The sequence below is a fragment of the Manacus vitellinus genome, unplaced genomic scaffold (assembly GCF_001715985.3).
Source record: "Manacus vitellinus isolate BGI_N305 unplaced genomic scaffold, ASM171598v3 scaffold_4_pilon, whole genome shotgun sequence".
NCBI lineage: Eukaryota > Metazoa > Chordata > Aves > Passeriformes > Pipridae > Manacus > Manacus vitellinus.
Genome location: NW_021940604.1, coordinates 705,459 through 731,285, shown reverse-complemented (window position 1 = coordinate 731,285; position 25,827 = coordinate 705,459). Strand labels below are relative to the sequence as shown.

Sequence of the window (25,827 nt, the reverse complement as noted above, 5' to 3'; positions counted from 1 at the left end):
TCTCACTTCTGTTGTCCAATGAATGTACTACATCGCTGTTTCTCCTCATCCACACTTGATTATCTGTATTTTATACCTGAATGTGATCAAGTGCCAAGGATTTATTTTCTAAACCAACGTGAAGTCAAGCAAACATTAGAAAATTTAACTTTGTGGAATTCATTTGAACCAGGATTGACCTATCCATTTCTCAACCTAGCCTTTCATGCCTTTTTTTGCCTTACTGCTGTGACCTTTCACATTTTTTCAAAATTTCATAGGAACAGAGTTGTTGTTGCTACTCTCAAAATTCAACATAATGTAAATGTCTTTTGGAATGCATCACCAGTGTCACAGCAAAAAAAGGATTCTGACCCCAGCATTCAGTGTGCTTTTAACTTCCTGCAGTTTTATAAATGTAACACTAGCCATAAAAAAAACCAAAACAAAACAAAAAAACCCACAAACAAACCAAAACATCAGTATAAAATGAGAAAATTGTATTTTAAGTTATGTGTTCTTAAAAAAGAACCACATGTACTTCTGATGAAGCATTTCTCATCACAGCTGAGGTAGTCAGGAACTCACCCAAGTTACCACATATCACTTAAAGAGTGAAGACTCACGTTGGATCGGGTTTGAGACTTGAAGGATTTTTATATGAAGGGGGTTGAATATTTATTTATTTATAAAGAGGGTTCTTCTCCAAGATTCATCAGAAAAGTGAGACAAAAATGAGAAAATACTATCTCAGCTACTAGCTATGTTCCTCAGCCTGTTTTCCAGTGGATGAATGGTTCAGTCCCTGAATGTGTTTCAGAAATATCACAGTCGAATTCCACAAGCAGGATACATATTTCAAAGTAAACATTTAGTTGTCTGACAGAGATGCACTATTCTTTAACTTCTGTCAGGGAAGTTAGAGAAAGTTTCACAATTTTCTACTTCATTTTCATAAGTAATATTGTTGCTCTGGTCTCTCCGAAGAAATCTACCAATTTGTACCTTACCATGATCTTTTCCATTATAAATTCATTCCAGTCTGAGCTAGATGTATACAACTAATAAAAGACATTCTTCAGGGATAATCACAAGAACACATAGCACATGACAGCCTATACCAGTTTTCTGGTTGTTCATTGTCAGCATCAAAATCTTACAAAACAGTTATGAAACAAAGCTGCTAAAAACAATCCAGCAAAACTTATTACACACAGACAACACAACACTAAGCACAGACATTTTGCCGTGGTATGCCACTAATTTCAGTGTAAAAGAATCAAATAGCAATACCAGTAAAAAGGTCTATCTGACAGAACTCACCTTGGTACAAAGAAATTAGTGAAAGAAAATGCAGCAACAGAGGAAATATCCTAAACTTTGGATTTCCTGTTTTTTAGCAATGCTGTAACACACAAAAGTGTTTATTTTTGCTTCTGCTTTAAAGAAATTTGCAAAATGAAGACTATGAATGCTGAGTGCTGTTCTATGTGAGGTTTCTAAGAGGAACCATTATGAGTTTCTCCAGTACAGTTCAATAATAAAGCCTTGCTTATTCTTTTATAAACAGTACAGTTTAAAACAAACACTAAACTTCAAGAATTTGTCTTAAATATTTCATTGGCACTTTTAAAATGTTTATTTCATTGGCCCTCTGTTATGCTTCAGAGAACACTTCATATGAAACATTTAGATGCTATTTCATGAAGCATCTACCCTGGACACAACACAATAATTCATATACTCCATAGTAAATAGTTACTCTTCAGCAGATCTGAACTATATTAGCGTATCCAGTGAGTTCACATGACATGTACAAACTTCTGACATTCTGAAGACAGGAGTATACAGAGCACTACAAGAAATCCTTCCTGACATGCTGTCATGGTTGCTTTTAGTAATTTCCATACATTTTCTCATCTAAGCATTAACATTTCCATCACCAGACTTCCATATATCATTGCCTTACATTGACACCTGCTGGAAGTAACTGGGATTGTAAACCATTTCTTTTCTTCTTGCCCCCCCTCAATCAGTGTCTGATTTAACTCTACAGGCAGACCAACAATTCTGCTTTCAGTAAACTAAGCACAGACATCTGAAAACACTAATCTACACGACTTTTTAACAAGCAGAAAGACTTACAATGTGTAATTTCAAGCAATGTGTCATTCCCAAGGCTATCACTGCATGGGTTCTCAATCAGAAAATGTATTTTAATAACAGTCTTTTAGAAAAAATTTTTACTACCCTTTGGGAGGATTTAAACTCAACATATTAAGTATGCAAGCATTTACTAGGCTCTTAGGTTAATTAGCAAATAATTATTACTGGAAGAGTCACTAAATAGTTGTTTGACAAACATTTTACAAACAAGTTTATACACAACAATGTGACTAAATAGGCAATTATAACCCATGTCTTTACACTAAATAAATAAATATTTGCTTTATTCACAAAAGCAAACAGGCTGTTTAATGGCAGAACTGATAGACAAGAACATCTGAGGAATGTTTGTTAAAATAGCTTGTATGTACACAAACTACAATCATTCTTCATAATGAAGATACAGCTCTTAGTACAGCTTTGTAAACACAAGCACACTAGAACAGCCATTTGAAGACAATGTTTTCCCCATATGCCAGAACTTACTCTACAAGCTTCACTATTATGAACCAGATAACGCATGATACTCCTTCCTTACTTCCAAACCCTACCATAGAGATGGGACCTTTTAACTTGATGAAATTTTTATATGAAAGTACATTTCAGATTGAAGCAAGTATGATGAGATACAGTGGCTTTGCTTTATCATCAGAACAAGACATGATCATGCACTTTGGTTCTCACAAACCTTGGATGCAAAACACAGACATTTTCATCAAAAAACCACAAGCAGTTTTAAAATATCATAAGCAGTAAGAATAGAAAAACAAGTTAAAAGGAAGACAAACAGAATTTCTGTTAGGTTACATCAGTATATATACAGTTGAAGACCTCTCAAATTTTATAGTTTTGCAAAGTTTCAAGACAGGATCATTATATTAAAGTGTAATAACAATATCACAGTATGACCACAGAGGCATCAACACCGCAGCAGTATTAATTCATGGACTTTGCAGACCAGTTTGAAATTTATTTCATTTTTATTTTAATCTTGTGAGCAATCAAACTACTTTGAAAAGTGAATTTTACTAGGTATTCTAGATTATCACCACAGTACTAAGGTTCAGAACTACTGAACCTGTGAAAAAAAACAAAACATAAATACAGTCTTGCTGGAAGTAGAAACCATCGGCCACCAAAATAGGTACCATCAAAAATACCAGTAAGTGGTAGCCTATGTAAACATGCTTTTCCTCCAACTTTTCCTGATTTTTTTATTCCAAAAGAACTCTATAGGTGAAGTCAGAATTTAATGGCTGCATATTAGTCTGTTGAACTCATTCCTAATTTAAAGTTTCATAAATCTCAAAAGAAAAAAAAACACTGGGTATGGAAAAACACAGTTATTCTACATAATGGGTAAACAGGAGTTAAAGTATCACATTTACCAAGAATTAACTAAGTCCCATGGAAAAGGAGAAGTGGTAGTAATTAAAAAAAAAAAAATCATTGAATAGAACAATTTCCTTCCAGACACTTACATGGTGGGCAAGAGAATACTTTTTTTAAAAAAAATATCACTCTGACAAACAGAAGGGTTTCGGTTGTTTTTTTTTTCTTTTATTGCATTCTTTTAACAAAACACACACAGGAGCACAGCAGGCTTAAAAACACACTAGATAGCCTAGATACTTTTGACACTCATCCCATGCTTACTTTCTTTTTATCTCAGAAAGACAACAGAGTTAGCATTACACACACTCGAGATTTAGGGCTTACATTTCTTACCTTACAAAGCTTCTGGTAGCGGGGAGAAGAAACTGCCATCCTCTGTAAACGATGCAACAACACCACAACTTTCTGCAGAGAGGTTCTCACCACAGCCATCATTTTAAGTTTGCCACACTTCTGAAGACACCTCAGAATTTGCATTATAAATGAAGAGCAACTATCATTTCCTCCCGGTCACTGGACAATGATTTGCCAGCTTTCTGAGCATGCTCTCTTCCAGGACTGCTTTTGCAAGCTACAGGCTTTATACGTTTCAAAGGCAAAGGAAATTGATATAGCATAAGTTGGTCTCCAAAAATAACCCCAAAAAACAAATGCAAAAAAATAACAGCCTTCACAGGTTCTTCTAACCGGTACTGCTCAGCTCTGCTTTTACAGAGGGCAAATGAAGTTGAGCAGCCGAGCGTCTGCTACTGTTAGGGAGTGCACTAAATAGCCAGAAAAAGGTTATTAATTTAAGCCTGAAAGCTGCAGGAACAAAAAAAGAATTCCTTCAGGAAGACGGCTCCAGTGTGTCACAACAGTTGTTCTTCTGTAGTAGCTGCTTTCTGTCAGCAGACTGAGCATTTGCTCCCTCACTCTGGAAAAGGATGCTCTCGTCTCAGACTGAATGCAGCTCTGGCAGAGCTGTAGAGTGAGTGAATAACAGATTGTGTTATAAATCTTGAGAGAGGAGCACAGGGATACCTGCCCTAATTATATCAGCCATACATTAAAGAATAATAAATCACATAGGCGTTTCTCAAAACTAGATTACCCAATGCAAAAGGAAAAACCACAGGGGGTAAACCTCTTTGCTAGAGGTTTCTCTATGAAAACTCTCTTAAGGCTGATTTAGTAAAAGGGATCTCAAAGGATTATCACTTGCACCAGAAAGAAGGAATGTTTTTCAGGAGCCATTTCCAATTAAATGTTTTCCTGAACGACTTCAGACAAGAAAGAATAGGGTTTTGACAAAGTAAAAGCATACAGTCGCATTATCACCCCTTTCTCTAGTCGTCCTTGAATTTCAAAGAGCTAACATAATTTTGATGTTTTTCCCATGATAAAGCAGAATTATTTCTTATCAGAACCACCAAGTATTCTGAGTTGGAAGGGACCCACAAGGATCTTTGAGTCCAACTCCTAAGTGAATAGTTTGTACCAGGGTCAAACCCATGACACTGCTGTTATTAACAACATGCTCTAACCAACTGAGCTAATTTAAGCCATCTAAGGATGACATCAGGACACTCAGGATCATGGAAGTGTTTTGCTGCTGGTGAGGCACCCACAATGCAACACAGCCAACACAGAGTGTTGTGATATGTGGTGTGATGATATGGCAGTGTAACCAGAACCATCTACTCCTTATTGCTTTAAAGGTGCTAAGATGAATCTACTTTACACCTGTATCAGAGGGGCTGCTGTAGCAAATGTTCAGGGAGGCCATTATCAACACAGTAAGTGGAAAGACACCACAAGTCATATTATTTAATGTGCATATTGCCACATGAAGAGGTATGTATGCATTTCAAGCACACAGGGAGGCAACAGCTATCCTGACAAGTTCATATGACCCAAAATAATGCAGAGCTTAGTGCATTATACACTGGTCTGCCTCTTCTAAGGCACTTTCCTACCAATGTGATTGATGCAAGGTGCAGGTTCTGCATACAGGACATTTAAAAACTCTTCCCATCCAGTTCTGCTAAGACAACCTTTTCATCTTTAAGACTGAATCAATGTTTCTACCATTCCACAGGTAAACCCCGTTTACCTGTACTCTGTTTTGTTCTTGATCTGTCCAGCACCAATGACGACATCATTTTGAGGAAAGAGAGCCTTCATTCTCTTCTGCATATAAAAATCTTACCATCTGTATTCTCCACTCTGCCACACTCGCCTTCTTCCTCTCCACCACTCATTTGAACCATTCCCTTCTACATCATTGCTTCTGGCTTACATCTGCTCTTCCCTCCCACCACAAATCTGTTCCTTTAACCTAACAGCTCTAACCTACCATTATCATCTGATATCCTGTTACCAAACACCTTTTAAGGAAACCTATGAAGCAGCACAAGTCCAAAACCAACAAGGCATTCAGAAACGACTGTCCAAGAGCTCAAGGCTCTTCTGTAAAAGATAGAACCCACAGTCCACATCTGCTTTTCTTCACTTCTGCTTTTGTCCTTCCCAGTTAATATACAAGTTTGAATTCAGCAGTGAGAAAAACTGCACACCACTAGTCATGTTGATTTTTATTCGTAATAAAACAAAACTTTCCAATTATTTCAAACACCTTCACATCTGTAGGCCCAGGACGTCCCACATTGACCCAGGACTACATCTGACTATTTCCTAGTTTAATTTTGGCATCTTGCTTCAAATTAGGTTTTAACCTCTTTCATGCTAAACATTTTCCAATGCAGACTGGAATGTTTTGGCATTAACCTGAATGGAACCATTCAGATACCGAGATAATGAACAGACAAGACTTATGACACGATTATGGATTTTCTCCTTTTCAAAAACAAATTGCCACCAGACTCAAAGTTTGCATTATTTGCATAGTACTGTTGTTAGCCTTAGACACCACAATGGAAGGCAAAACAAGCCTTCAGTGCCCAGATGACTGATGTAGAGTGGCTTGAGCTGCCAGCAAACAAGTTAGCCCCAAAATGTAATGGAGGGTAGTCCTCCCATGCATTCACAGACGCTGGTTTAACAGATGATCCTATTTTGAAAACATGTAACATGTAACAACAGCATGACATGTAACAACAGCAACAACAACAAATTCATTATATTTTGACTAGGTTCAGCACTTTTTACCTATAACTTATCACACCTTAAACTCATAGTAAAGTTTTACTTAATGCACAGGGCTCGGGGGCAGTCACAAGCCCTGCATTCTTCTTAAAACCATTTAAAAGAAACTTCTTTACATATTCAACAAAGCACCAAGAGAACAACCATTGTTATACCACTCAACATGGAAAGAACTTGCAAGGGAATGGGCTTGATTTTTTAAGTTGCAGCAAGACATTAGAGCTTTGTTTTGTTTTCAGAAGTTCAACAAATATTTAAAAACAGAAACATTGATTTTAGAGTGTTTGCCATTTTCATGGTATGAATGCTTTCAGTGATATTTAAAGTAAGATTGTTAAGATGGTAGGAGTCAAAGTTCATTTTGGAAAACACTATGCTATGATAGTCTGATGCTTTCTGGGGTAGCTAGAAAAAACTTACAATATAATGTAAGGTCACAGCTAAGTTAAGTGATCATGCTTCATGTGCACAGTGTGTAGAAGCATAGAGTCACAGAAAAATATGGACAATACCAGGTAATGGGATGCTGAAAAGGAAGAGGTCATGTCCGAAGCATCTCTATCTACCTTCTCAATGATTATAAACCAGGAGAACAAGCACAGTCAAGACCTGGATATGGACCTTCTCCACACAGCCGGAAGTCTTGCCCAACAGTTCTCCCCCATCACACAACACAACTCTGGCAATTTTAACCAGGTTGCAGGACAACAAAGAATAGCAAACAATCTTCCATATCCACAGCGCTTCACAGTTGCATAGAGCCAACAGAAAACCAACTAACCAACCAATCAAAAAAAAAAAATAAAAATCAAGAAATAACAGTTTTATCTTGGTGTGATTGACTACACAAAATGCATGGTAATGCAGAAATAAGTTTATTTACACACAACACTGCCTTCCGTTGCTAGCTTCCTGTGCCCCGTTTTAGGTCTTCCACCTCCACTACATTAGTAGTTGGGGGCAGGGGTGCCAGTAGAAAGTATAATATTAATTTCTAGGTGTTGCCAAGAATCATATAAAGATTGGTGAGTGACATGCCATCTTCAACAGAACCAAGCTTCCACAATACACCGTGCTCTTCACTATGATTAATGAGAACAGTTTGCTATCAGATACTTCAGTCTCGTTTCATTTAAATTCAGCTCAGATATGTTTGGATTAACAGCACTATTAAAAGCAAATCCTTTTTTCATTATAAACTGTTCAAACCCACTTAGATCACAGATGACATTACTCCAAACCCAGAGTGCAAGATTTAATAAGTGCTGTCACTCCTCAGTCATTTTTCTCAGGTTTCCAGTCTGTGGCCTGTACAAGAAGGAAAGCCAGTTGTGGAGCTGCTGGGCAGTAGGAGAGGGAGAGGAGTCAACCCAAGTACAACAACTTCTTGGATTGCTAGAAGAGCAAGAGGAAAGCAGCAGGCAGAAAAAGGAGACAATGCAGCCCAGGAGGGTTTTACTTGGAGGGAAGTAGATTAAACTGTTTGGTTGGACAATCCCACAACATGACTTGGTTTAATCAAGCATGCACTTTCTGAATACAGTCACCCTCCAAGGACGTTTAAGAACCCTCAGTGCCACAGATGTACACAAAAATATGTGCTTCAAACCTTAGGAAGAAAAATCTGCTTCCTTCATATATCTGACTTCTAAAATACTGTTTTTTAAACACCTTTCAACAGGCTGCTTTCCCTACCCTAGTACATAGCTTTCCTTTATAACACTTGCCATTGAGAAAAGGCATGAATAACAGCAGTATTATTTAGTTTCTTACCTGCATCTGCTTTCTGAGTTCCCTTATGCAGGCACTGTCCTGAGCAGTGTTCTCACGCTGGGATGCATCTGCCAGAACATTAACTGTCGTCTCTGCCTCTTGAAGCCACTTGAGGAAGCTCTCCAGGTCCTTGTGTGAGGCCTGTAACGTCTTCAGCTCTGTCTCCAAGAAATTCTGCCTATCAACAGCTCTGAAAACAAGACAAGTGTTAGAATATTGCCCCATAACATACAGCATTATATACATCATAACGAAACTACTGAAAGGAAATCTGAAAGATATCTCTAGTAATAAACTATATATCTGTACAGCTTGCTGTATTTATATCACTGTTTCTCTGGGTATTATATCTATAGCTACCCACAGATGTTCTGAACTGGTTATACAAGTTGCAGACCTTTTTAAAAAGATGCAGAGCAAACCAAGTTATTCATTAAAAACCTAGATTTTCCTTTTAGAGTATTAACATCATGGACTTATGCTACCCCAAAAGGTAGAAGTGTGAAAAGTGTGAATGTTTTTCCCAACTACAAAAATCACATGGAATAGAAGCACTGAGAATTTGGGGGATTTTTGTTTCCTCTTTTACAATGAGCAGAAACAGTTACATAAATTCTTAGAAGTGCTAAGGGTTGAAAAGTCAAATACCTGGTTCTCTCTGCTAGAAGACAAGACTTTTGACACTATCACTCAAACAGCATAATACACTGCCATCAAAACAGTCAAGCCATGCTCAACATACTTGAATCTAAACAAATACTGGCAGAATATAGTCCAAATTTTCGATCATCCAAAAGACTGTGTTGGTGCAAACACAAAAGTTTGTGTCTGTAAGGGGATTTTTCTAATATGTAATGAGATAACTTAAAATGTTTTAATTATATTGTTAATCAGCAACTTCAAAATGAGTTCCTAGAAGAAAAAAAAATCACATTACACTTCTGCATAACAGTTGTTTCCTTGTCATTGACATGAAACCGAGGGAAAACTATTATAGTCAGCAATTTTAAAGGCTCTGATTAGCAACATTAATTAAAGCATGACAAACTAAATTTCATCCATCTGAGGCTGTTATTCTGCAGTATTCTTTTTCCCAAAATTAAGACAAAAGAAACAAGCTTTCCCACACCAGCGCACTGTACAGAAACCCCTAACAGAGCTAATAGCTAGAATGCTGCTGCTAAATAAGCAGAAAGTTCAATTTCATTTTCACATCAAGCACGAACATTCCAGGGCTAAACTGATCTTTAATTTCAAGTAAGACAAGGTCGAAACACTCAGTATTTGATATTCCCATGTTTCTCCAGACAGGTCCAAACTTGTGTCTTCTGCCTCCTTCCATCTACTTCAGCTTTCTTACCTCCTTGCCATGCTGTGGCAAAAGTATTGCTCAGCAGTATTAAGGAATCACTGTTTGGAACTGTGAATTTCAGAACTAGTTAAAATATTCCTTTTAGAAAAGAAGCTGTTGGTGTTTAGCACCATTCAGGATGACATATCAAAGAAGGTATCCTGGTTTACTAGCACATCAGAAAAGACAGATGCAAGGAAAAGCTGTTTTTCTTCAAGGACCGTGAGAAAATCTCATGCAACCCCAATTCTGCCAGGCTTACATTCCTAAGTATTAGCATAACCAACTGAATTTTCTTGCAAAAAGACAGTGTTGCAACCCTTACTTTAAGAGCTTAGGTCTTAAGTCACCAAAATAAGACACTAAGAATCATTCCTGACCTCGTGTTTGCCCAAGTTTGGGCTACTAGCAAAAGACTAGGAAGCCTTCATTCTTGCTTCTCACTTGGAGCTCTGGAATGCTTCAGGCACTCTCAAGAAAAATAATAAATAGCATGCTAGGGATTACAAATACTTCGACAGATATTGCCTAGAAAAGATAACAAGCACCAGTTAAAAAATTAGAGCACACCAAGGAAATGTGAGAAAAACAAAGTAAAAGCAGTTATGAGCTCTAACTTCAAAACCCTCTCCCCTCTGCAGGGTTTTTCTTCTCTAGCAGGGTAGGTTAAGGCCAAAGGTGGAAGAACAGGATTGATAACAGAAAGAACAGACTGGTGATAAAAGTGACCTTCAAGGAAAAAGAAAAGCCCCAAAGGATGAAACACTAAGTGACCCAGATCTCTAAGTTTGAGTACTGATGTACTAGATGGGAATTGAGACAACTGGAACTTTACGGATAATAACATCCATTGAAGAATATTGTCTTCAGCCTAAAGTTTTAATTTCTCAAACTTTCCGCTTGGTTGAACTTCAAGGAAAGAATGAAATCCTATTACAGTCCCATTACATATACATTGTCACGTATCTGAATTAAAGCTAAAAAGCTATTCTTTCACTAAATACATACAGATTTAAAACTAATGTTCCAAGATTACATGTATGTCTTTAAAGAGGACATGTAGCGAGCAACACTTTTACCGAGTAGATACGAATACTTTCACTGCCTTCCAGTAAAGGTCTCAAACATAAAATAAAAAACAGAATTCTGTGCTGCAGATTAACAACTACCCCATGCTATAAAAAGATGTCTCAGATTTTCAAATCATTCTAATACAATTGGAGCAACCTCAAAAGATGGAGGGTCCTTTCAGAATGCAAGAAATAAATGTGAGAAGAAGCTGAAGAATTATTTTCAAATGCAGATAACTTAACACAGGGGTAGCAGAGAAAACCCTAAACAGATTCTATTAGCAAAGACAGGCCAAGAAAAAAAAGGTGTAACTATTATTTAAGTTTTCATGGCTCTGTTTCAGGTTTCTGTTCCACCCAATTACTTTTTTCAGATTTAAACTAAAAATCTGCAATGCATACAAGCGTGTGATCAAAACAAATTCAGAAACTAACATCTGAGACAGAACAGCAAGTATAATCCATTACTAAGGCAGCACGAACACACAGAACGACTATAGTTTCACCTTAAAGTACAAAAACAGAACATAAATAGCCACTGGGCAAAGTATCCAATTTACACAATGTCAAGCTGGGGAGCTTCAATCTCTTAATGCCAACAGTTTTAAAATAAGCTCCTTCAACTTTACATGCCATGGTTACAGTCTTCCTGGTAACATTCTTGTGCTATTCAGGACTGCAATTTTCCCAAGTGATGTTACTAAGGACCCCTTCCACAACCTTCAACGATGGGAACAAACTGGTTTTTTAAAGCATTATGCTATAAATAGAGATATGTTCTTATAGAAGCCATGTGTGCTCCACATAAAACTTCTGTATGACCCAACATCTGCCACAATAAGTAAGCCTTGTCAGTATTATTTCTATTTCTTGCATTTAAAGCAAGTATAAAAACCTTCATCCTCTTGAAAATATGCTTCCACTGCACATTCCCCCCTTTTAATTCTACTCAGAAAGGGTTATCTACTCCACACTCTGGCTACCCACTGGCTCTCAGAGTTCTCCTTTACATTCTGGCACTAGTTAAAAAACAAAGGAGACATTTACCTTCCCCAGGTTGCAGACTGCAAAACAGTAGCCATAGTGATAATTGAGGAGCTTCAGTTATACACAAAACACAATAGCTTATTATTCTAGACTTTAAGTAGATTCAAAAATAATTAGAGGCTTTCAGGCAGGAGCTCTTCTTTCTGGTCACCTTCTAGCCAAAACACTGCAAAGTCTGAATGTGAATGCAACTACTACAGAGTTGTAGTCTACTGTCAATACTAATCCAACAAGGAGTTGTTTTCCTTCACCTTCTAAATAACTAGGAAACAACTGGCCACATCCAAAACACAGCATAACAGAAGCACCATTTTTCTGAAAAGAAGGGTGAAAAGACATTCTACTCTGCTTCCTTCATTACCTACTTACTCAGAATAGTCCTGAGGAGAACGACTTGGGAGTGTCTTGCTGGCAATGTGCACCTGCAGCCCAGAAAGCCAACCGTGTCCTAGGCTGCATCAAAAGGAGTGTGGCCAGTAGGTTGAGGAAAGTGATTCTGCCCCTCCAATCCATTCTTATGAGACCCCATCTGGAGTACTGCATCCAGTTCCTTCATAAGAAGGACATGGATCTGTTGAAACAGATCCAGAAGAGAGCCACAAAGATAATCTGAGGTCTTAAGCACCTCTCCTATGAAGACAAGTTGAGAGAGTTGGGGTTGTTCAGCCTGAAGAAGAGAAAGCTCTCAGAGGACCTTATAGCAGCCTTACAAACCTGAAGGGGGCCAACAGGAAAGACTGAGCAGGACTTTTTACAAGGGCATGTAGGGATATGACAAGGAATAATGGCTCTAAACTCAACGGGGCAAGTTTAGATTAGATATTAGGAAAAAATTCTTTACTGTGAGACTGCTGGAGCACTGGCATAGGAGAAGCAGTGGATGCTCCATCTCAGGAAGTGTTCAAGGCCAGGCTAGATGGGGCTATGAGCAACCTGGCCTAGTGGAAGGTGTCTCTGCCCATGGCAGGGGGGTTGGAACTGGATAAACTTTAAGGTCCCTTCCAACCCAAACCATTCTATGATTCCACAATTCTATAAAGTTCTACTCCTCTCACTCCTCAAGAGGTAACATGAACTTCAGTAGCTTTACTACCTAGGATTTTCATTCCTTTAACTGACATCCCATTACAAAAGCAGGTGCCCCTTTTACAAGCACACAGACACATATACAGACTTTGGTTATCATCTTCCCCATTCCCACATAAACAGGACCAGTTTTGTCCTCTGTCCCTCTAACCACAAAGCACATAGTCTTTTAATCTGCAGAGTCAGGCACTATTTTCAATGTCAATTGTCTATCAATATCAAATACTAAAAAGCATTTCTGCAGAGATTACATTACCTTGCATGAAAAATTTATGCATAGGAAAACACCTCATTTTCATTAAGACATATCTGCAGATGCATCTTAAATAGAGGATTAATAGAAAGAAGTTTCAACTAAGTTTTAGTTCCGACAGCTCAACTGTTTTCTAGATGAGAGCGCTGGAAGCACCACGGTCAGGAACCCAAAGCGCAGCCCCGTTCAGGGAAAGTGTCTATTAGATGAAAAGCCATAATGAATTAATGCATTGGAAGATCAAGCTGAATACTTACGGCCTTATTAAAAGAAAGGACAGCAACACAGAGTATACATAGAGTATACATAATGAACAAGAGAGGAACTCTTCAAAGACACAGAGAATAATAGCCACAGGCAAACTTGAAACTAAACATGAGAAATACCTTCTTTTCCCTCTTAAAAAAAAAAAAAAGTCACATAAATGAGAAGTCATACAGAAGTCCTCCATGGTGAACTGTGGGAATTTCAACCATCAAAAGACCTTGACTGTAATCGACTAATTATGCACAGTAGCACTAAATGCTCCAGCAGAGCAGAAAAGAAACTGCAATATACGTGTATACACTGAATGAAAATTTAAGACACAAACTGCTACGCAGAGTGAAACACTGTAATTACCTTTGGTTCAGATTAACCCAACAAGCGTTCATTTGGTCAGTGGTTTCCTTCACTTTCCTTGAGTCGTCATCACGATACTCTCGAAGTAATTTATTAGAAAGATCATTGAATGCTGCTACCGTGATGTCACCTCTATGCAAATCCTGTACTAAAAGCTAAAAAGATATTCCAGAATGAGACAGATAAAAATAAAAATCATAGTATTTTTCATATTATCCATTTTATCAGATTGTAAGCCTCTTGGGTTTGCCTTTTTTTTTAAGCAAAATGGGCATATTTTTCATCTTTAAGAAAAACCTTAAAGAGAAAATCTACAGATATTAAGTGTCCTGATAATGAACTAATCAAAACACAAATAGGTGGGGAGAAGTTATATTTGCCAGAATTGCCAAAGGTTACAAAAATCTTCTATATTTTACTGGCAACAGAAATAAAAACATTTTCATACTTTGTGTAGCATGAATAAATTTATATTATGATAAGTGGCACCAAAAAGTGGCATAAATGAAATGTGCAGCATTTGATTTCCTTCTTTTATGTTTTTTCTTTTTGTTTTAAGTTAAGAAAACACATTAAATGTGTTTGGTTATTGTTGTAGGATACTTATAATGTGCCTTGACTTGACATTATGATGAACCCAAGATTATTTCTAACTGAAAAAAATATTTGCATGTAAATGTCCAGTTGCATCTTTTGGCCTCTGTACTGTATGTTTGGGCATGGGCCTGCTTTCACTTAGGAAAGCAAAGCACATCTAATAGTTCTTTCCTAATCCCCTGTTCAGATAAAGATAGAAAATGAAAAACACTCAACTTCATTGTTTACTGTAAGAGTTACGGATTGGTAAGGAATTCTCACAATACCCTTTTCCTCTTTCCACACATAGTTGCACCCCTTCCTGAATGTGTCTACACATACACATATACACATATGCTTTCTTAAACTTTATTATAGCTTTGTTCTAAATACTGCACTAATAAGAGCCTCTCCTTGCTGATTTGTTTCTTTAGTTCTCATACTGTGCTACCCTCGCCTGCCCTTTTTCTGAGAGCCACCAGGACAAAGGATACTAGATTTACGGATTTATCACAGCATGTTTGCTGTGATATAAAAAGCATTGAAGATTGTATGGGATCCAAAAAAAAAAAAAGTGTTGAATGGCACCCATGAGAAGCAAAATTCAGGATGACTTTAAATAGCAGATTTACTAAACTACTGTTAACAGATTTCTATGAAGTAAATTCTGTGGTTGTATCATTAAACTTTAATTGGTCTAGGGTTCAAGCTTTTTGCATAATAACATTTATTTGATGCTGCACTATACTCATTTCAACTAAGCTTTCAAACACACACATGCACACATGCCACCTGTTTCCCTGCCAGAATGTGATTCTTTAATATATTCTAATATATTGAAAAATACAGACAATTTAGAATATATCATACTCAAAAAGAGGTAGAATTCCCAAAGCAGTGCTACAACTAAATTGTACATTCACTCATCAATTGAATCCAGAAGCATTACACAGACTGAGGAATCTGGTCTGGAAAAAGATACGTGTAAGTGGTCTTACTTTGTTCTCTGAAATCTGTCTGGCAAGCATCTCTTTCGGGGCCTGCAGGAGCATGCGCAGACGGATCTCACACTGCTCCATGAGGTGCTCCATTTCCTGCCTCTGCTCATGCCACTGCATGCTGTCAGCCAGCATATGCTTCAGTTGCTGCTGCCGCCTTTCCACACCATGCTGGGTACTGTCCCACTGGTTCTTCAGTTTCTCCACTGTGTAGGACAATACAGAACATGAAAAAAACGAGGCAAACGAACAAGTAGCCATACACACAATTCTTGGGACAAAAGGCAATAATATAACTCATTTTCAAATATAGTAGTTTTCGTACTCAGTATTTTAGTTTACCATGTAGTTCACATATTTACAGAAGCAAATGAAAAATGCAGGTGTCTTTGGATTCCTCTTTTTTAAGCAGGTCAGCAGACAGGTAACAATTATTATTTCTGGAACATTTCAAATGTATTATTTTACTTTTTAAGTACACACATGTGGGAAGCAAGTATGCTGCAGCTGCACTGCAGAGATAAGACAGCAGCAGGGCTCCAAGGAGCACAATTTTAAGGTGATAGGACCAGCAAGTCCTCTTTGTGCATCTGTAATTTAAAACAGGCCAAATAAACAAGTAAATAAATACTTGGATAGCTTGGATTAAATATTCCAGACTACTGTGTGTTGAAGGCATTCTAGTGCCACGTGTACTACAATTCTGGCCAAGGCAGAAACACTCCAGCAACAACCTACTTCGGCAATTTAATTCCACCATGGGTTTCTACAGGCTTACGTAGATGACACCGCAGAACAGAGAACTTATTGATCACATCCCATTTCCTTCAAGTATCCCATTCCTCTCTCAATAAATAGTTACATTAGATGATGGATAAACACACTTTAGCCTTTAATAAACAAGGAGTTAAAAAGACAACATAAGGGTCTAGAACAAAAAAGAGTGCATCACAAAAAGCAGTGAATCTGTCTTTGGAGAAAAATGCATTGCATCATATCTTTTCCTGAATACGTACAGATCATAAAAAAGTGTATTACTTGAAAGTTTATTGAGGCAGAAACAGGTTTCCCTATTACCTGTCATGACAGTTACAGGGAACAAATTATATCACTAAAGAATTTGATAAAAAAGAATGTGTGAAAAAAGTAAATGCAAAAAAGCAAAACCAAAAAAACCTAAATGGATTTCTCTGTACGCTGAGCAGCAAGAGGGAGGCAGTATGCAAGACGTCCAATGTATTTATGTTAACAGTAAGTATGCAATTTTATGAGAAAACTAACGCTCTTGACACTCAAGTCACTTCAACTTTCCATAAAGTAAAAATGCCAAAGGTTGTACTTAAGTTAAAACCATTTAAGTGAATTTTACATTTTTTTAACTTTTTGCAATTATACAAAGCCATTATGCTTGATCTGCTTCAGAAAATCTCTTAACTTTAATTCATTCAGCAATATTCTGTTTAGTTTCACAAAGCTTTCAAAGACTGTGGCAGCAAAGCCCACTTGTCAGAGCAAATATTACTGGTGGACAAACCTAATAATCTGTGCAATATAGATTCATCAATTTAAACCCACAGGTAGCTTCTGGATTAATTTTCAGGCATGATATAGGTCATGCTGAAGAAGAACTTAAAAGAAAGCTTCAGTAACCCAACAGCAAATAATAGCATGATTTTTACTTTTAAAAATGTTACTATATTAGATAAAGAGTATGGTCAAAAGAAACCAGCAGCTGCTGGGAGAGATCAGTAGTTTCACCAAAACAGCAAAAGCAAAAAACAGCAGGAGTGGAGAAAAGACTTATCACCCCGTGTGCTGGCTAATGAACTGCAGAGAAAAGCCTCAAGTGCTTAGGCTCTTCTCATAAAGCTGGAAGGAAAAAAACATAGCCCTGAGAAATAGCTGTCCAGAACAGCAACTTGGATGAAATAGACAGATATTTAATGTTTACGTATTATTATTATTATTATGGAAAGAATACTTCTTCATATACTTTTTCTTATTAATGTTCAGGTTAACCTTTCTCTCTGCACTGCTGATGTATCTACCCTTTTTTCAGTCTCCAGCAAAACAGGACAGAAAAAGTTAAATTCTTGGTAGTCTCAGGATTCAGTGCATTCAACAGGTTAAGTTCATAGAAAAAGTTGTCAAGGGCACCAGTCTGACATCAAAGGCAGATGGACTGGAAAGAATTCCCAATGAGACTGTTTTTTCAATTCCCAGAGACCATGCAGCAACTGAGAGGGAAGTTCCAGAGAAGGAAGTTTTTCTCAGTTTTTCACTATTTGAGAAATTAAACTTCCTCTAACAACATACAGCAGACTCACAGAAGTTTGTATATTCCACAGACATCAGTATATTCCACTCAGTGTTTAAACAATGAGGTGCATTAAAGCAGCCTTGAACTTAACTTTTCAAAAAGCAAACTTATTTACAAATGTCAGCAGCAACAAAACCTTCATTTTTTTTCATGTTGCATGACAGACAGAAAATCTTTGTACACATCTAAGGTATCTACTGAAAGCTTCATCCACAGCAGCATATACAGCTTCTCTTTTCCCACCTTGGATGGGCATGACTACAGGGGAACACAAATTTTCAAACATACAGTTCCTTTATTTCTTCTTCAGTTTTTCCAAAGAATCAGGAATGTTTTGTGACTGACCAGATGTCCCCTTGTTGACCAACTCCCACAGTTATTATTCTCCTCTCCTCAAGTTTCCACCTGACCCCTAGTTCTGAGCAACTACAAAACTAAGTTGCTTCCTTGAATCTTACTCCCCCTACCAGTCCACAGTCCTGCCAACCTCAGACAGCAGATGCCATCTCATCAGACCCCCAGAAAAACCATCCATCTGTGGGCTTTCTATCTGACCCTGTCATATCCATCAAGTCTTACAGACACTAAAGAAATTCGTGTAGACATAAGTAAAGGAAAACTACATTGCAGAGGAGAACATAAGGAAATACATCTTTCCATTCTTACTCCTGTGGTATTCCTTGCTGCATGAATTTTCTAATCTTAGCAACCTTCAAAGCTTAAGAGTTCAAAAAAGAGATTGTCTCTTAGTTTCAAATTTTTACAGTTCTATGTTTCTTTCCTTAAGTACCTGTAAAATACATTACAAAGAGAGTGGAGACCTTTAAATTGGAAATTAAATTTTCAAGTACATGTCAGTGACTTAAATCTCTACTAGCTCTTAGCCAACAATTTTCAAAGTACGGACACAAAGCTATTGTCCTAAATCAACACATTCATGTTTTTTTAATGTCCAGTGCCTCAAAGCTCAACAAAAATAAAGATACACTATTAGCTCCATTTCTCAATAAATAAAATTCTCATCCCTGGGTCTGTGGCTGTCAAGTTCTCAAATTGTTTACAAGATATTTTGAAATCCCAGCAAAAATATTTACCCTTGAACTTGAAAAAATGGCCCGTCAAGAAAACAAGTGGCAACTCTCGTTCTAGGAATTTTCGTTAGACAGTGAAAGCCACTTAACTGCTAAGTTTTCTTTTTTTTTTCCAAGGAAGGCAACTTCAGCTAGGATCAAAATCAAGAATTTAAGAAAAAAGATATGAAGAAACTTACTTTTTTCTGTGATTTCTGTCCTCATGTCTGCACTAGAAGTTTTATTTTTCAAATTCTGAGCCAATGTAAAAACAGAATCAAGCTGAGGGTGACGATGGTCCATATCTGCATTTGTTATCTGTTGAGAATTAGGATATGATTTAAGTCCAAAAAGTAGAATTTAGTTAACTTAACCTGTATTCCTTGTAAATTAAAAAAAACCACATGTGTCTCCACAAGTATATGCCTGGTCTTATCATTATTGTAAACCCTGAATTGTTACAGTATTATAGCACTGCCTTAAAAAGCAAAAATATTCTAAATTGCAGTTACTGAAAATCCAGAGGTGGAAGTTAACCTGTACAAACCACACAGTTATCACAGTCATTGCAGAATATTTTCTAGTGTCTGTTTTTCACTCTTCCATAACTTATTTTCCTCCTTCCAAGCTCTCCTCATTTATATATATATGAGAGGCAGCAGCGGAGGGGGGGAAGATGGAGAAGGAAAAGGACAGGAAGGAACAATCAGACTATATAATGTATAAAACACAATTATTTCACTATGGTATGTGCCAGAAGCCCATATGACAAATATTACACAGTTAAAACAAGGTGTTTCCAAAGATATTGGACATCACATTCTTTCAAATTCCAAATTATGTTAGACATTCACGAAATCAGTTTAGCACTTGTTTAGCCTGCAGCTTCTACTCTACAGTTACTCATGTTAATTGATATCAAGTCAAATAAAATGAACCTTAACAGCTGCATACATCTCACAAATACTGCCCTCGGTCATGGCTCAGCATAGCGTGAGCTATCAACAGAAACAAACATTTACATCATAAGCATTTATGCTACAACTTTTAATCATTTTAGCATGTCTCTGGAAATCAGTTTAGTCTAACACCAAAACTCATTAGAAACCTATAAAGAGTGAATCATAAAGGTCACCCTTCAAGCAATCATGATGCTGCTCCAAAGTCTTCAATACAAGTTAACTATAAAATCCCCAAAAGGTGTCATTTTCAGGAGGTAGTCTCCATTTTCTTTGTTTTAAACAAAAAAATAGCAGTGCTTATCTCACATAGGGACATAAGAATTAACAGGAAACAGAGTGTAATAACAGCACTTAAAGTGCAACTTTCAGGTTATGCATTTTGTTGCAGTCGGGGGGGGTTTCCCCATTTTTAAACACGTTATTGCTTTTAATTTCTTTACTTAATATAAAAACTATTAAGATGTGAGACAATTTTCTACTAGCCTTCACAACAGCACATACTTTCATTCGTGCAATAGTCCGATTGATTTCTTCAGTATTTCCCACAGTGACTATGTTTGACTTGAGCATCTGGTCAATCAATACCAACCAGTCAGCCAGCTCACTTCTAGTTTTGTCCAGATCAGCAGGTGCAGAAAGTTCCAAAGCCTGCTGCATCTGAACAGGAATTTCCAATGAAGAAGATGCTAGCACCACCTTTTGGATATCTGAAAGAGAGTTTAGGGGTTCTGTTAAAAAAAAAGAAGTCATGGCCACACATGCAGTTCTGGCGATTACATGGATTTTTTTGTAATTCCTATAAATATGCAATAGCATCTATAGGAAAAGCACAGGAAAAATTGTACTTCAACAAACAGAAACAAGGTAATCAGAAGTTCCTTTTGCCCCTTTAAGGCTTTTCTTTTTTTTTTTATTGCATGCCAAAGACTCAGCCAAATGATTCAGCATGAATTCAAAACAAACAAGATGAAAACTCGCAAAGACAAAATTTCATTAAATTTAGCAGAATAGAGCTAAATACTCTTTGACACGAAAGGGAACTGACCCTTATTAAGCATAAGAAACCCAATACTTTCAAGATAAATGTCTAAAATTGCCTTCCTCACTTTTCTATTATGCAGCAGAAAGGTCTTCGCCACTCTCGGTTCAGAATTCACTCAAGCAAAGTCAGTCAAGTTTCCACAATAAGTGCTTCATGGATTTGGCAATACAAAACTGTCTGAAGAAGAGACAGATGCCTATTCAGCCTGACAAGTTCAGCCACATCCTTTCTACCTTTTTAATCTGACACTGCAAAGAAGTGAGGGATGAGCTGAACAGTAAAATTCACTCCAGAAGTTGTGTCCCAGTTCCAAGAAACATTAAGTTACATCAAGCTGGATCATCAGTACTTCACACTTCCCTCAAACAATGAAACACAGGAGCTTTACCTAACAAACACCTTGTATGAAAGAAAAACAAGCTGAATCAAGGCTTTGAAAGGATTTCACAAAAATTGATTTGCCTCTTTTAAATTTTGTTTAGTGATGCTGAATTAAAAACAAAATAGAGTCAATTTACTGAAATTTAAGTTGCAAAATCTTTCAGAAAAGGGCTTTTTTATCTAGTTTTCTAAAACAGATACCTGGGTATCTTGTTTACAATCTGTATCCTCTGAACTGCATTCAACAACTTGAAAATATGGCCAGTGTCAGCATCTGATGCAAGAATATATATTCAGAGAGCCTTCCCTAAAAGATTCAGGAATCTAGCAAATGAGAAAGACCCATCTGTGTCCCAAACTGAGTCAAAAGATGCAGAATGGCTTTTATTTATAGGACTGCAAAGTATCTACACACAGGAGATACTTTACAAATAATTAGCTGTATGGAAAGCACCTAGTGGATCTTAATTACTAAAAGGCATGACCACAAATCCACAGGAAACCAGGATGAGACAAGCACAGCTATTTTGGTTTTTACTCTGTACCTAGTACACTGGCTCCTTATGAGGAGGCCTAAGCTTTACTAAAACATTTCTCTGTTTCAAAACTCTTACAGGAACTCCAAAAGACTTCCCCAATTGTTAACAGTAGAGTGATTTTTTCCCTACCCAAACATTCCCCTTCTCCCATAATAATGTGAAGGTAGCCCCTGGTAGAGCGCAATTCTACAAACATGTCTTATTTACATTTGTCTAAGTTCATAGAGAAGAGGTTTTTTTGATTATTTTTGACTGCAAACAGGATTAAACTGAATGTAATTAAGCAGAGTAGAAGGACTGATCACTCACCAGAAGGTTTTGTCTGTGTAACAAGACGAGACTGCCCAACAAATGCCTCCAGTTCTCTCACTCTGTCAGGCACTTCTCTGAACACCTACAGCCCAGCAGAGAGAAACAAAACCAGTAACACAACCTACATTAACAGCAAAAGTGTAATCTCTTATTGAAAAACAAACTATTCTACACCATGCCTGTTAGAATGGCATGCCTCAGATATATTTCAATTATATTTGAAGGTATTCTTTAAAAAAAAAATAAAAATGCCAAGAGGTAGTAAAGTGTTTTTTTCACTACATCCCGGTGTCATACCTAAATATTGAAAATAAATAAATGAAATGTTGTAGAAAGGTTGCTTACATGTTTTTTACTGTCTAAGCACCAAAACTATGACTCATTATTTGAATATACTTTGAAGAAAAGATATACAAAGCATGATCTATAGTCAGTCACATGAAAGTAGAGAAATAGGGAATTAATTTAAAAAGGAAAAAATGTTACAACTAAACTGCATTGTAGTTAAGACAAATGTGGCTAATTGCTTTTTAAATATTTTTAAAAGGCAGTGATGGAAATGTAATACACATAGCAGTTGGGGAATCCCCATTTTCACGGCTGAGTTGGTAAAAAAACACATTTTCTTTCCCTGATCTATCAGAAAGCCCCTTTCCCCAATAAATTCTTATCTCCACGATCCATAAAATAATCTCAAATAATCCTATTCTTTTTCATTAGGATCTCCATATTCTGCTTGAAAAAAAATCTTGTTTCTTGACAAGATTTTCTTGACAAAAAAAATCTTGAAAAAAAAAAAAAAGTGAGTTTTTTGTCACATACTTGCCAACGAGATTGAACACAGGAGTTTCTAATTTACAGTAGTTATACTCAGGAAGAATCCCAGACATATTTGATAAGATTTTTTCACTAAGCTTTACCACAGCTTCATTTGTTTTCCTCTTAACTGCTGCAAGCATACCATTTTCCTATACAGCAAAGATTTATTCTAACTCTCAATTTCAAGTTAATACACTACTGTTTGACTCAAATCAGCAAAATATTTTTGATCCAGTTGATAAATACTTTTGATTAATCTTTTAAAAGAAAGCCAATATGAAAGAAAAAAAAAATCAACAAAAAACCCTAAGCTAACTAAAATAACTGAATCTGATGAAAAAATGCCCACCAGTGTTTTCACATGGAAACTGTTTGGGGTATATTTCCTGCTCATGTTTGCGTGGCTTTCAAGTCATTTTATGGACATGCTACAGACACATGAAAAGGTAAATAATCATTCCAAATATACCACTCTCCTTTCAACTTCAGGTACCCTGTGCTCAAGAAATGCACACCTTGTTCCACCTCACATTGAGGGACTGCAAGCAACCAGAAAGTTGGTCTTTTTCCTGAAGATCAACATTTTTATCCAAAAGTACATCAGGTTCAGTTCTGTTCAGCCATTCCAGTTTGTCACCCTGTACTTCCATCTCTTCACTTAAGACCTAAAAGGGACAGAAGAGTTTTAGACTGAAGTAAAATGCATACATATTTAAGTGTATTTTAACTCCAATATTTAGACATGGAAATACATAACAGAAAAGCTTTTATTTTGGTTTCTGTGCTCAATCTAGAAATTATTAAAACATCTATTCAAATACCAACATTTATTGCTACTGGAAAAAACTTACAAAACCTTCACAACGTACAGCCTCGCATCAAGCACAGTAATTCTCATCTCACAAGATGCTTCCGTTTGATCAACTCCGGATATACCACTTGTATCCAAAAGGCAACACACTGTCATTCAAACTTGTTGGTTGCATTAATTTAAAAAAAAATAATTAAAAACTAGAGCTACATCTAACACACTTTATACAAGTACATGGTAGATCACTATAAGGTACTTGACTCTTAAAGTATACTCTAAAGGTATTTAAAAACTAAACATAACCTTAAAAGTTCATTTTGATCAACCATCCACAGCTTTCTTTGTCTTTTAAAATGAAGTGCAGGTCAGAACCTGCAAAAATTCAAAAAGCTTATGCCTGTATTCCCACTGACTTTAAATCAACTGTACTATCATTTGCCCACAGACCAGAAGCACTGTGGAGTAGGTATCAAATTTTGGTTTTGAAACGCTAGAATAAAAAAATTACAATACCAAGTACAGATCATATTTTTACACCCCAATATTTGAAGTAACTTGTTACACAATTACTATGGAGGTGGGCATAGCAAAGTGACAGGAACACAGGCCTGGATGGGAAATCACTGAAAAGAGTACTCTTCCACAATAGGTGCTATACAAAGCAGTGTCTTCCCTAAATTTTCAAGGGTCTACCTTAAAAGGATTATTTTCTTAAAATATGTTACAAACAACCTTTTCAGTTGGATGCTGTTTCAGAAGCTCTACTTAGAAATCTTCTCATTCCCAAACAGTATTTATTCCTGACTGATCAGTTAATATCAGTTATTCCCATTTCCGTAATATCATCCTTTAATAATAGCTCATCTTCCCTACATTTCATTATTCTCATCATCATATCCCTTCTTATTGTTCTGTATTTGACTAGACGAAATAAGACCACCAACCTTGCTCAGCACCTGTTCTACTGCAAACTTAAACTTTTAATTCAGATATATAACCAAAATTGAAAACATTCTTGCTTACACAGGGCCAAATTGGTACTTAATAATGTGCTCTACCAGTGTTTCCCTAGCAAACTCTGCTCTTTCCCCCTTTTTTCCAGTTCTATCCTTCGCTTCAGGCATTTATATTAAGATAGAAGGCAAGAAAAAATACACTTTGATGATAGTCAGATGGCAAACACTCAACTGACATCAGTCAATTTGTTTAGGCAAACAACTGCAACTACTTTACATCATTCAACACACTTGTCAAGCCTTCCCACCTAGATTTGGTCTAATTGAGGTTGCTTGAGTTTTGTGTTGGTTGTTTTGTTGCCTTTTGATAAATTATTGGTTTTTAAGAAATGAGCAAGCAGGTTAGTTGGACTGGGTACTCCTCCCATTCTTCTAGAATATCAGAAACTTTCTCTTTACACATCCTACAAACCAAAGATGTTTTGCTGTCAAAGCCAGACAGAAAATAAACAGGAAAAATACATACATACGCACACAACTTATTTGAAAAGGCCAAAACCCTTACAGTTTAAAAAGCAGGTTAAATAAAATCTTACACGTGCAAAAAAGCATTAAAACTACTCAGTAAATGGGACAATGGTGCTTACTTACCATTTAAGGTTATCAGCTTTTTGCTCCAAGTTTTAACAATTATAAAGTTGAGATGGAGACATCATCTCCAATGAAACTCTACTTGCTAAATTTTATCAGTAGCATATCTATTTCTCACTTTCTCATACACAGACACCATCTTCTGGCTAGATAACACAGTTACCAACTTAACCCAACTTCATTTCGAGAGGTGTCTTGCGTGTGTAACTAATCTCATAAAACTGTCTCACAGAACCATAATATTTCTTTGGCTATTTACAATGTGAAAATTCCCCTCCCCAAAAGCCATGTCCTGATTGCTTTGCATAAGACATACAGGTGTATACACATATACACATTAATCAATCTTGCCTTCAATTCTTGCAAGTTTTCTCCATGGTCGAATGTAAATCTTGTGTCCAGAGCATTTTCCGCATTTTCCAACCAGCAACGCAGCTCATCAAGCTTCTTTCTGTACTCTATCAGCTGCTGATTCTCTCCTTTTAGCCTTAAAAAGCAAAAC

The 25,827-nt window shown here is 36.8% G+C and overlaps 1 protein-coding gene across 3 annotated transcripts in view; it reads right to left on the bottom strand.

Annotated features, from left to right (window-relative positions):
• The window catches only part of UTRN (utrophin), a 366,848-nt gene that overhangs the window by 197,228 nt on the left and 143,793 nt on the right, over positions 1-25,827 (bottom strand). For 2 of the 3 annotated variants that reach the window (XM_029962891.1, XM_029962892.1), the window contains exons 44-51: positions 25,677-25,812; positions 23,423-23,572; positions 22,086-22,170; positions 20,316-20,521; positions 19,053-19,170; positions 15,463-15,668; positions 13,889-14,043; positions 8,461-8,650 (exon numbers count right to left, since the gene is read on the bottom strand). In XM_029962891.1, the coding sequence (XP_029818751.1) occupies positions 8,461-8,650; positions 13,889-14,043; positions 15,463-15,668; positions 19,053-19,170; positions 20,316-20,521; positions 22,086-22,170; positions 23,423-23,572; positions 25,677-25,812 (1,246 nt within the window). Of the gene's footprint in view, positions 1-3,873; positions 4,477-8,460; positions 8,651-13,888; positions 14,044-15,462; positions 15,669-19,052; positions 19,171-20,315; positions 20,522-22,085; positions 22,171-23,422; positions 23,573-25,676; positions 25,813-25,827 lie in introns of those variants that run through there. The other variant, XM_018078025.2, reaches the window with a different exon arrangement.